This window comes from Mugil cephalus, chromosome 23 (assembly GCF_022458985.1).
Source record: "Mugil cephalus isolate CIBA_MC_2020 chromosome 23, CIBA_Mcephalus_1.1, whole genome shotgun sequence".
In the NCBI taxonomy this organism is placed as follows: Eukaryota; Metazoa; Chordata; class Actinopteri; order Mugiliformes; family Mugilidae; genus Mugil; species Mugil cephalus.
The window spans coordinates 15,600,305-15,612,351 of record NC_061792.1 but is presented as its reverse complement, the minus strand read 5'-3'; the positions used below and the strand labels follow the sequence as shown (position 1 = coordinate 15,612,351).

The 12,047-nt window shown below is 50.1% G+C and overlaps 1 protein-coding gene across 2 annotated transcripts in view; it reads right to left on the bottom strand.

Annotated features, from left to right (window-relative positions):
* agap1 (ArfGAP with GTPase domain, ankyrin repeat and PH domain 1) overlaps positions 1-12,047 on the bottom strand; it is a 66,871-nt gene that overhangs the window by 30,811 nt on the left and 24,013 nt on the right. For both annotated transcript variants that reach the window (XM_047576240.1, XM_047576239.1), the window contains 3 exons: positions 10,797-10,924; positions 10,553-10,708; positions 7,868-7,960 (listed from right to left, as the gene is read on the bottom strand). In XM_047576240.1, coding sequence (XP_047432196.1) covers positions 7,868-7,960; positions 10,553-10,708; positions 10,797-10,924 — 377 coding nt within the window. The remainder of the gene's footprint in view (positions 1-7,867; positions 7,961-10,552; positions 10,709-10,796; positions 10,925-12,047) is intronic.

Genomic DNA, 12,047 nt, shown 5'->3' with positions numbered 1-12,047 from the left:
CACCTCAAGGTAAAATAAGAGAGTGTGTGTCATGGCGGTGACTAATGAAAGATATTACCCATCAGGAGGATCTCCACGCTACGTTCAATTAGCTTCCCCCCCTCGTGCAAACAGATCGCTTGTCACGGCCTGAACGATGGACGATGAATGAATCCGACGTCTCGGCAAATACCAGGAAATGTTGCTTCATCCCTCAGCGCCGCTAACGGGCTCTCTCTGGTCTCCTGTTAGCATCTTAGCTTCATAGTCTCCCAGATAAGTCAGCACCTTAGCTTCCTAGCCTCCCAGATAGTCTGCTATTTGGCTTGTCTGAATTCAAGTTAGCATCTTAGCTTCCTAGCCTCCCAGACAGGCTGTTATGTGGCATGTCTGGCCTCCGGTTGGCTTCCTAGCCTCCCAGATAGTCTGCAGTTCAATGTGTCTAATTGGAAGTTAGCATTTTAGCTTACTAGCGTCTCAGATAGCCTGCTGCCTGGCGTGTGCGGCTTCAAGTTAGTGCCTTAGCGTCATGGCCTCCCAGATAATTTAGCGTTATAGCTTCCTAGACTCCCAGATAGTCAGCCGTTTGCCGTGTCCGGCTTCAAGTTAGCGCCTGAGCCTCCTAGCCTCCAAGACAGTCTGCAGTTTGGCATGTCCAGTTTAGAGTTAGCATCTTAGCCTCCTAGCCAGCCAGATAGTATGCAGTTTGGCATGTCTGGTTTAGAGTTAGCACCTTAACCTCCTAGCCAGCCAGATAGTATGCAGCTTAGCATGTCCGGTTTAGAGTTAGCACCTTAGCCTCCTAGCCTGCCAGATAGTATGCAGTTTAGCATGTCCGGTTTAGAGTTAGCACCTTAGCCTCCTAGCCTGCCAGATAGTATGCAGCTTGGCACGTCCGGTTTAGAGCTAGCGTCTTAGCCTTCTAGCCAGCCAGATAATATACAGCTTGGCACGTCCGGTTTAGAGTTAGCGCCTTAGCCTCCTGGCCTGCCAGATAGTATGCAGTTTGGCTTGCGTAACTTGAAGTTAGCATCTTAGTTTCCTATCTTCTCAGATAATCTGCAGTTTGCCGTGCACGGCTTCAGTGCATGTTACGTGCTGCCTGCCAGATATGTGCAGGCAGTTTGGTTTCTGGTTTAAAGTTCGCTGTTAGTTCTAGGCCTTTCTTGGACCCGGAGGAAGGCTGTCCATCTCTTGATGCCAAAGAAATGTTTAAAAATATTTTTCCGTATAACAAGGTCGCTGTTGACGAGGCAAGGACGGCGAGAACCGGATCAAATAAACCACCACCAAAGAAGTTGGAGAGGAGGAGGAGGAGGAGGAGGTGTGGGGGGCCTGAAGAGGAGCTGATTTATCTGATAAGAGTTGTGGGTAATTAATTAGAAACTCAATTATCCAAACCTTACTTCAGGAGTCTCAATTCATTAGTGGATTAAAAGCCTCGCCCCTGACTCGACTCGAGTGTCTTTAGCGACAGGAGACGGAGGAGACGGAGGAGACGGAGGAGACGTGGCTCCTCTTCCTCGCCGGGAGCCCTCGGGTCGACGTCCGGCGTCTCATCAGCTTAACAACTGTAGCGAGGTGTGAAACAACAAAGAGACCACGGGGACGCTCGGCGCTCGGAGCAACACCTCCACGGAGACGCCGCCGCCACCGAGCCGAGGCGTAATGAGCACGCTCTAAAAATGCTCTTTGATTGACGCCTGCGTTCGTTGTTTTAATTATTTCTCAAACTGAAAGAGGGAGCCTCCACCCACCACCCCGCTGAAGAATCTCATTTCCAGGGGTTAGTGTGCATGACAAAAAATGTCATCATGGCCAAAATGGCTCCGAGCGGTGACAACCTTTCCCAGGGAAATGATATTTTTCCAATCCGGCGGAAGGCGGATCATGTCACCCTCGTTAAAGCCTTGATAGCAGGTCTTTAATATTCACCGTCTTAATTAGGGCTGCAGTTAATTTCATTAAATTCTTTGGCTGCTAAATGAAGCAGATTATGAGACATCTTTTATTGCGAAGCGTGAAATTACAGCCTGCCCGCTGCCAATGGCGGGGCGCAGCTAATGAATTACAGGGTAAATAACACCCGAATTAACCATCCAATTTAACTCCGTACAAAGGGCCCGCCGCCGAGGGGGGACGAGTACACTTGTCAAAACCCACCCAGCCCCGCGCTCGTCTTCAACCCCGCGAGAGGCAATTACAACGCTAATCAGCCCCTCAAGGAGGACGCTCCGAAGAGTTCGACTCAGGAGCTCAGCGTTGGTCTGGGTGGAGGTCTAGGACGTCCTGGTTGGAGAGCTACTGTTAGCTGGGATACTAGTAAGAGCTACTATTAGCCACAAGGCAAGGAAGAGCTGCTATTAGCTAGTAGGGTAGGCAGAGATACTATCAGCTAAGAGGCAAAGAAGGGCTGCTATTAGCTAGATTAGGAAGAGCTACTGTTAACTGAAATTCAAAGAAGAGCTACTATTAGCTGGGATACTAGTAAGAGCTGCTATTAGTCACGAGGCAAGGAAGAGCTGCTATTAGCCGCGAGGCAAGGAAGAGCTGCTATTAGCTGGGAAGAGCTACTATTAGCTTGTAGGGTAGCCAGAGGTACTGTCAGCTAAGAAGCAAAAGAGAGCTGCTATTAGCTGGGAGGCTAGAAAGAGCTACTATTAGCTGGGGGGTCAGGAAGAGCTACTATTAGCTGGGGGGTCAGGAAGAGCTACTATTAGCTTGTAGGGTAGGCAGAGATACTATCAGCTAAGAGGCAAAGAAGGGCTGCTATTAGCTAGACTAGGAAGAGATACTGTTAACTGAAATTCAAAGGAGAGCTACTATTAGCTGGGATACAAGTAAGAGCTGCTATTAGCTGGAAGGCTAGTAAGAGCTACTATTAGCCAGGAGGCTAGGAAGAGCTGCTATTAGCTGGAAGGCTAGGAAGTTAAGAAGAGGTACGATTAGCTGCTGAGAGGCTAAGAGGAGCTACTGATAGGAGCTACTGGAGGTTTAGGATGTCCTAGTTGGATGTTTGAGGTCATCCTGGTTCCACTCCAGATCCCGATCCTGATCCTGATCCTGATCCTGATCCAGATCCAGATCCAGGCTACTTTAATGTAACATCAGTGGTTTGAGTCCAGATGTGAATGAATCCTGGAGAGTTTAGGTTTTTATTTGAGTGGTTCCCAGAAAATGTTTGTCCATTTAATTTAATAATCAATCAGCTCAACCACAGCTTTTGAGCTTTATTTATTTCTGAGATTTACCATGAGGACCTGGACCTGGACCTGGACGTCCTCCAACCACATCCAACCTCTGACTACTACGACTCCCTGGAATAAGACCACTTTGATTCTGTGAAGCCTGACTCCATCTGAGTCCAGCATCATGGGTTCAGATCCCCTGAGGAGCTGTAAATCCAGTTCAGTCGACCCTCGCTGAGCAAACACCGGTTTACCTCGGCAGTGTGTCCGGTCCCGGGCGGCTTGGGGAAAATTAATTTGTCAGATTGTTGGTTTTCAAAGAGCTCGGCCAGAGAGACTCTCCGGTAATTAGCGGCTAATTAGCGGCGGCGAGCAGATGTCGGAGGAGCCCTGCGCCGTAAACAAAGCTGGACGCATCCGATCAGGACAAGAATGGTGACGGAGCTTCAGCTCCAGCTCCACATGTTCCCTGGACGTCATCCCTCAGAGAGTTAATTACAAGAAACATGTTCCAGGCTTTAAGGCTGCGCTTCACTTTGACACTTACACACACACAAAAACACACAAAAACACACTCTGGAGAGGAACATCTGAGCAAGATTTAACACAAGTTGATTAATTAACATGTCTGAAGGAGGCTAGAAAAACCCACTGTTAGCTAGGAGGCTAGGAACAGCTACTGTTAGCTACGAGGCTAGACATAGAAAAAGCTTCTGTTAGCTGGGAGACTAGGAAAAGCTACTCTTAGCTAGGAGGCTAGGGACGGCTACTGTTAGCTAGGAGGCTAGGGACAGCTACTGTTAGCAGGAGGCTAGATGGAGCTACTGTTAGCTACGAGGCTAGATAGAGCTACTGTTAACTGGGAGGCAAGGAGGAGCTATTGTTAGCTGGGAGGCTAGGAAGAGCTACTGTTAGCTACGAGGCTAGATGGAGCTACTGTTAACTGGGAGGCAAGGAGGAGCTATTGTTAGCTGGGAGGCTAGGAACAGCTAATGTTAGCTAGGAGGCTAGACGTAGAAAAAGCTTCTGTTAGCTGGGAGACTAGGAAAAGCTACTCTTAGCTAGGAGGCTAGGGACAGCTACTGTTAGCAGGAGGCTAGGAACAGCTACTGCTAGCTAGGGGGCTAGAGGTAGGAAAAGCTTCTGTTAGCTGGGAGGCTAGGAGTACCTACTGTTGGGTAGGAGGCTGGGAAGAGCTACTGTTAGCTAGAATGCTTGGAAGTGCTACTGTTAGCTGAGAGGCTAAAAAGCGTAACTGTTAACTAGGAGGCTAGGAAGAGCTACTGAAAGCTAGGAGGATAGGAAGAGCTACTGTTAGCAGGGAGGCTAGGAAGAGCTGCTATTAGCTAGGAGGCTAGGAAGAGCTACTGAAAGCTACTGTTAGCTGAGAGGCTAAAAAGCGTTACTGTTAACTAGGAGGCTAGGAAGAGCTACTGAAAGCTAGGAGGATAGGAAGAGCTACTGTTAGCAGGGAGGCTAGGAAGAGCTGCTATTAGCTTGGAGGCTAGGTAGAGCAACTGTTAGCTGTCAGTGAGATTCTGTTTTTTCCAGGTTTTCCATTTTTTAAAGTTCATTATTCAACATTTCTTCACTGTGTCGACTTGTTCTTGGTCACAACAAGCTTCTCCATCAACAGAAAAATAATCACCTACTCCGACAAACCCTCCTCCTGCAGTCAGAACCTTTAAATCAAGTATTTTCACACCAGAACAGGAACCTTTGCTCAGGTCGTAGTTTTTCTAGACGTGTTGTGTGCACTTGTGCTGGTTAATTGTGTCAGAGTGGAAACCCGCCCTGTTCTCATTACCGCCACCGTGTCCTGGCCTCTCTCCGAGTGAGTGGATTTAATGAGCGCCGGACTCTCTTAACGAAGGCGTTCCCGTTTCAGAAAAAACACTGAACCCGCCGTCACCTCCGAGTCTTCGAGTGTCGCGCTAAGAGCCTCGCTAATGAGATCGGGACCGGCAGCGAGCGAATGGAGGGTTCAATAGAGCGGCGGGAAGGAGATACGCCTCCAGGTAGTCCAGAGAAGAAGACGCCACGGCCACGCCCACAACGTCTGACTGACAGCCTATTAGTCAGGTAATTGGTTAAGTTTCAGCTGAGGAGATGCTGATAAATTTCTCTGTGTGCTGCCGCTCATCTACACGACTCCGGAGAATTTAAAAAAACATGTTCGCTTCTTTAAATTAGCTGGAAGTGATTTCTAACGCACGCAGATAACAGCATTAGCTGGGAAGAGCTACTATTAGCTAGGAGGCTAGGAGGAGCTATTTTTTCCTGAAAGGCTAGAAAGCTACAATTAGCTGGGAAGCTAGAAAGAGCAGCTATTTCCTCGGTGGATAAGAAGAGCTACTATTAGCTGGGAGGCTAGGAAGATCTACTATTAGCTGGGAGGCTAGGAGGAGCTACTGTTAGCTGGGAGGCTAGGAGGAGCTACTGTTAGCTGAGATGCTAAGAAGAGCTACTGGGAGGCTAGGAGGAGCTATTGTTAGCTGGGAGGCTAGGAAGAGCTACTGGGAGGTTAGGAGGAGCTATTGTTAGCTGGGAGGCTAGGAGGAGCTACTGTTAGCTGGGAGGCTAGTTTATAGGTCAAACTATTATGAAGTTAATTATTTCACAGTTTCCTTTAAAAAACTCGAGGTTTAATTTATACTTTCAAAATCGTTTTTGCGTATTTGTGTAAACGTAAAAATAAACGCATGTTAGCGGTTGTGCGTCTGATTGTTGGCTGGGATCACGTTGGGACTAGAAGCTGACGGTCATTAAAAACTAACGGTGCTAACGGCGAGGAAATTAAAACCTGGGATGAAGTGAAGTCCAAGTGAAACCGTCTAATTAGGGATCAGGTCTGCAGGGTCGACGCTGAGGAACAGGGAACCATCAAATCAATTAGAGTCCACTTCCAACACATATACAACAGGAGGGAGCTGCAGGGAGGAGGGGGGAGGAGGAGGAGGGAGGAGGGGGGAGGCCCGCCGCCACGTTGTGCCAAGAACGTGTCTGACTTCATTAGCATGAATCTGACGAGCAGGTTTTTAGACAACGAGACAAGAGAAGACGAACACGTCTGTTAAATCTGTCCACGAGCAGCGAGATGAAAACTGGACTCAATGGTTTCAGGAGAATCACGTAGAGAAACTGGTTCAGCTCTTTTTAAATAAAATAAGACTGAACAAAGAGCTACTGTTAGCTGGAAGGCTAGGAGGAGATACTGTTAGCTGGAAGGCTAGGAGGAGATAGTGGCAGCTGGGAGGCTAGGAGGAGATAGTGGCAGCTGGGAGGCTAGGAGGAGATACTGTTAGCTGGGAGGCTGGGAGGAGATACTGTTAGCTGGGAGGCTAGGGGAAGATACTATTAGCTGGGAGGCTAGGAGGAGCTGCTGTTAGCTGTTAGCTGGGAGGCTAGGAGGAGCTGCTGTTAGCTGGGAGGCTAGGAGGAGCTAGTGTTAGCTGTTAGCTGGGAGGCTAGGAGGAGCTGCTGTTAGCTGTTAGCTGGGAGGCTAGGAGGAGCTGCCGTTAGCTGGGAGGCTAGGAGGCTAGGAGGAGCTGCTGTTAGCTGTTAGCTGGGAGGCTAGGAGGAGCTAGTGTTAGCTGTTAGCTGGGAGGCTAGGAGGAGATACTGTTAGCTGGGAGGCTAGGAGGAGATAGTGGCAGCTGGGGGGCTAGGACGAGATACTGTTAGCTGGGAGGCTAGGAGGAGCTAGTGTTAGCTGTTAGCTGGGAGGCTAGGAGGAGCTAGTGTTAGCTGGGAGGCTAGGAGGAGCTAGTGTTAGCTGTTAGCTGGGAGGCTAGAAGGCAGCTAGCTGCTGAGCTGTTACTGCAGTGGGAGGCTAGGAGAGCTAGTGTTACGCTGCTAGCTGGGAGGCTAGGAGGACTGCTGTTAGCTGTTAGCTGGGAGGCTAGGAGGACTAGTTACGTTAGCTGGGAGCTAGGAGGAGCTAGTGTTAGCTGTTAGCTGGGAGGCTAGAGGAGCTCGTGTTAGCTCGTTCACGACTGGACTAGTGTCGTTATCAGAGATGCGATTTAGTATCACATTAGGTTAAGAGCGCACGTTCCAGCACTAATCTCTCCTGATGGGCTTCTCCTCGATGCCCCCCCCCGAACACAAACAGCATCTGCCCCCGTCTCCCCCCCGTCTCCCCCCCCCGTCTCCCCCCCGCCCCCCCCCCCTCGTCTCCCCCCCGTCTCCCCCCCCGTCTCCCCCCCGTCTCTCTCCCTCTCTCTACAATCAGAGATGCGATTTGTTCATTAGCAGATTACAAACGAGGCCACGATTACCACTCACTAATTGCCTGATTTGGCTTGTCGGGAGACATCGTCTCCCCCTCCTCCCCCTCCTCCCCCCCTCCTCACCTACCTACCTACCGCTGCTTGGACATGAGGGGAGCTCGTTTGTGACGTCCCTTCATCCTGCGTCTCCTTTTAAAAGGAGGCGCTCAGGGAGTCCAGCCGAGAGGACGAGGCTTTTGAAGAGACGAGAGACGCGTGAAGTGGAGGGACAGAGGGAGGGGAGGAAGAAAGGGAGGAAGAAAGGGAGGAAGGGAGAGGAAAGAGAAAGCCCGGCTCCCTCTGCTCCCTCTGCTCCCTCTGCTCCTCCTAATGATCCTGTTGGAGGAGCCAGCAGAGGCCGCGCCTCTAATTGATGTCAAGTGTGTGATTGGTGTGTTAATCAAGGCCGAGCATCACAGGCCGTCTCACCTGTTTGATGGGGATGGCTCGCCCGCTGCCGATGCTGTCCGCCCGCGCCTCCAGGCCTTTCTTGTCCTTGTCCGGCTCGCTCGCCTTCCTCGACTGCCACAAAGACACAGCAAAGGAGGAATCGTTAGCGGCGCCGTTAGCGGCCGGCGCTGTTAGCGGCGGCGGCGCGCGGAGCTGGAGGCTGATGTTTTAACGAAGCTGCAGAGGTTTAGAGGTTTAGAGCTTCAGCTACGAGACGAAACCTCTGATAACAGATCCAGCTTTTACTTAAAATCAACGTCTTCCAAACACGTGTTACGATTCAAACTGAAGGGAGAACGTTTCATCATCAGAACCTGTGAAGAACAAGCAGCGTAGGAACATTTAAATAACAAGATTAATCTTCTAAATCTAAATCTACCCAAAACTGACTCAGTTCAAGTCTATCTAACATAGCGTTAGCTGTACTTTAATGACTATCAGCTTAAGGAGGCTAACTAGAGAGCTACTGTAGCTGGGAGTGGAAAGCTCACTTTATGGAACTAGGATATACTTACTGTAGCTTGGAAGAGCTGTTGTTAGCTAGGAAGAGCTACTTTTAGCTAGGAAGCTCTACTATTAGCTAGGAAGCTAAGAGGAGTAACTGTTACCTGGGGGCTAGGAAAAGCTACGATTATCTGGGAGGTGAGGAAAAGCTACTTTTAGCTAGGAAGAGCTACTGTTAGTGGGGCTAGAAAGATGCTGTTGTTAGAGCTGGGAGAGTCTTTTAGCTGGAGGTAGGAGAGCATACTTTTAGCTAGGAGGAGATACTGTTAGCTGGGAGACTAGGAAGAGCGACTGTTAGCTGAGAGGCTAGGAGGAGCGACTGTTAGGTGAGAGCCTAGGTGGAGCTATCGTTAGCTGGCAGGTTAGGAGGAGCTACTGTTAGCTAGGAGGAGCTACTGTTAGCTATGAGGCTAGGACGTGCTACTGTTAGCTGCAAGGCTAGGAGGTGCTACTGTTAGCTAGGAGGTGCTACTGTTAGCTGGACGACCAACAGGGGCTACTGTTAGCTGGCAGGTTAGGAGGAGCTACTGTTAGCTAGGAGGACCTACTGTTAACTATGAGGCTAGGACGTGCTACTGTTAGCTGCAAGGCTAGGAGGTGCTACTGTTAGCTAGGAGATGCTACTGTTAGCTGGACACAAAGGGCTACTGTTAGCTGCAGGTTTGGAGGAGCTACTGTTAGCTGTTAGCTGGGAGGCTAGGAGGTGCTACTGTTAGCGGTGAGGCTAGGAGGAGCTACTGTTAGCTGGGAGGTAAGAGGAGCTACTGTTAGCTATGAGGCTAGGAGGAGCTACTGTTAACGTGTAGCGGAGGCTAGGAGGAGCTACTGTTAGTTGAGGCTAGGTGCATGTTAGTTGGCTAGGAGGAGCTACTGTTAGCTGTTAGCGGTGAGGCTAGGAGGAGCTACTGTTAGCGGTGAGGCTAGGAGGAGCTACTGTTAGCTGTTAGCGGTGGGTAGGAGGAGCTACTGTTAGCGGTGAGGCTAGGAGGAGCTACTGTTAGCTAGGAGGAGCTACTGTTAGCTGTTAGCTGGGAGGCCAGGAGGAGCTACTGTTAGCGGTGAGGCTAGGAGGAGCTACTGTTAGCTAGGAGGAGCTACTGTTAACTATGAGGCTAGGACGTGCTACTGTTAGCTGCAAGGCTAGGAGGTGCTACTGTTAGCTAGGAGATGCTACTGTTAGCTGGACGACCAACAGGGGCTACTGTTAGCTGGCAGGTTTGGAGGAGCTACTGTTAGCTGTTAGCTGGGAGGCTAGGAGGTGCTACTGTTAGCGGTGAGGCTAGGAGGAGCTACTGTTAGCTGGGAGGTTAAGAGGAGCTACTGTTAGCTATGAGGCTAGGAGGAGCTACTGTTAACGGTGAGGCTAGGAGGAGCTACTGTTAGTTGGGAGGCTAGGAGGTGCTACTGTTAGCTATGAGGCTAGGAGGAGCTACTGTTAGCTGTTAGCGGTGAGGCTAGGAGGAGCTACTGTTAGCGGTGAGGCTAGGAGGAGCTACTGTTAGCTGTTAGCGGTGAGGCTAGGAGGAGCTACTGTTAGCGGTGAGGCTAGGAGGAGCTACTGTTAGCTAGGAGGAGCTACTGTTAGCTGTTAGCTGGGAGGCCAGGAGGAGCTACTGTTAGCGGTGAGGCTAGGAGGAGCTACTGTTAGCTAGGAGGAGCTACTGTTAGCTGTTAGCTATGAGGCTAGGAGGAGCTACTGTTAGCGGTGAGGCTAGGAGGAGCTACTGTTAGCTAGGAGGAGCTACTGTTAGCTATGAGGCTAGGAGGAGCTACTGTTAGCTGTTAGCTATGAGGCTAGGAGGAGCTACTGTTAGCGGTGAGGCTAGGAGGAGCTACTGTTAGCTAGGAGGAGCTACTGTTAGCTGGGAGGCTAGGAGGAGCTAGTGTTAGCGGTGAGGCTAGGAGGAGCTACTGTTAGCTGTTAGCTATGAGGCTAGGAGGAGCTACTGTTAGCGGTGAGGCTAGGAGGAGCTACTGTTAGCTAGGAGGAGCTACTGTTAGCTGGGAGGCTAGGAGGAGCTAGTGTTAGCGGTGAGGCTAGGAGGAGCTACTGTTAGCTGTTAGCTATGAGGCTAGGAGGAGCTACTGTTAGCTGTTAGCGGTGAGGCTAGGAGGAGCTACTGTTAGCTGTTAGCTGGGAGGCCAGGAGGCGGGACTCACGGTGAAGAGGTTGGAGCGGCGCTTGGACTGCTTGCGGACCGGCGTCGGGGTGTTGGTGGTCTGGGGCACGTCGATGCGAAGCTCCTTCTGGCTGGTGCTGGGGGTGGACGGGACCGAGGAGGAGTAGTCGCTGAGGCTGCCGCCGCCATTACTGGTCTGTGGCAACAACAAGACCACAGGTTAACAGGTCACATGACACCAGGAGCAGGAGGAGCAGGAGGAGCAGGAGGAGCAGTGAACAGACCTGGCTGATGTGGACGGCTGATACTTGTGTGGAGCAGACAGACGAGTGACTCGGGGAGTTGGGCAACGACTTGCAGGGACCAATGGACAACTGTTGCTTCTTCCTGGTGGCAACGATCTTCTGGGCAACTGCAACAGTCACAGCAACAAGCAGCAATCAGGGCAACAATCAGAGCAACAATCAGAGCAACTATCAGAGCAACAATCACAGCAACTATCACAGCAACAATCAGAGCAACTATCAGAGCAACTATCAGAGCAACTATCACAGCAACTATCACAGCAACTATCACAGCAACAATCAGAGCAACTATCAGAGAAACTATCAGAGCAACTATCAGAGCAACAGTCACAGCAACAATAATCAGTAGAGTGCTCGGTCCTGGAGGAGGAGGAGGAGGAGGAGGAGGAGGAGGAGGAGGAGGAGGAGGTGTCCCGTCCCACCAGGAGGACACAGGACAGAGTTCTGACCTGAGAGAGACAGAGACTCCTTCAGCCCTGTCCCAATAAACACCTCCTCCTCCTCCCCCCCTTCCTCCTCCTCCTCCTCCCCCTCCTCCTCCTCCCACAGATGAAGCCATTGTTTTAATTGGGCTCGTTAAGGCCCCGGATTCATTAACGAGGAGACACTCGTAAACATTTACCTCCAGGAGACACAGGCCCGGGACAAGGGCAGGAGGAGGAGGAGGAGGAGGAGGAGGAGGGGGAGGAGGAGCAGGAGGAGGAGGAGGAGGAGGAGGAGGAGGGGGAGGAGCTTATTCTCCCCGATACGTTTAAATGTTTCTTAAATATTAAGTGAATTTTCTTGTGTTTATTAATTTTCTTTCATTTCATGTTAAGTGACTTTGATTGTTTGATATTGAATTTATTCATTAGTTACATTATTTAATTTAATGTGTAGATATTTTTAATGTTTAGCTCATGTTGACAAACATTTATAAATAAATATGATTAAAACGTGAGGAAATAGAAACTGTTCAAACTGTTTGAGTGTCATTATTAACACAGGAAGAATTCATGTAATTACACTAATTAAACTAACGCTCTGATGGACCCGGGTCTGAGCTCCTCCTCCTCCTGCTCCTCCTCCTGCTCCTGCTCCTCCTCCTGCTCCTCTCATTAGAACCAATGAACTGATTATTGTTTATCAATTAATCCACAACCACAGAGTTTATGGATCAATTCACTCATTAATCAATCGATTCATTCACTGATTCATTCAGTTCATTCATTGATTTCATTCAGAATATCT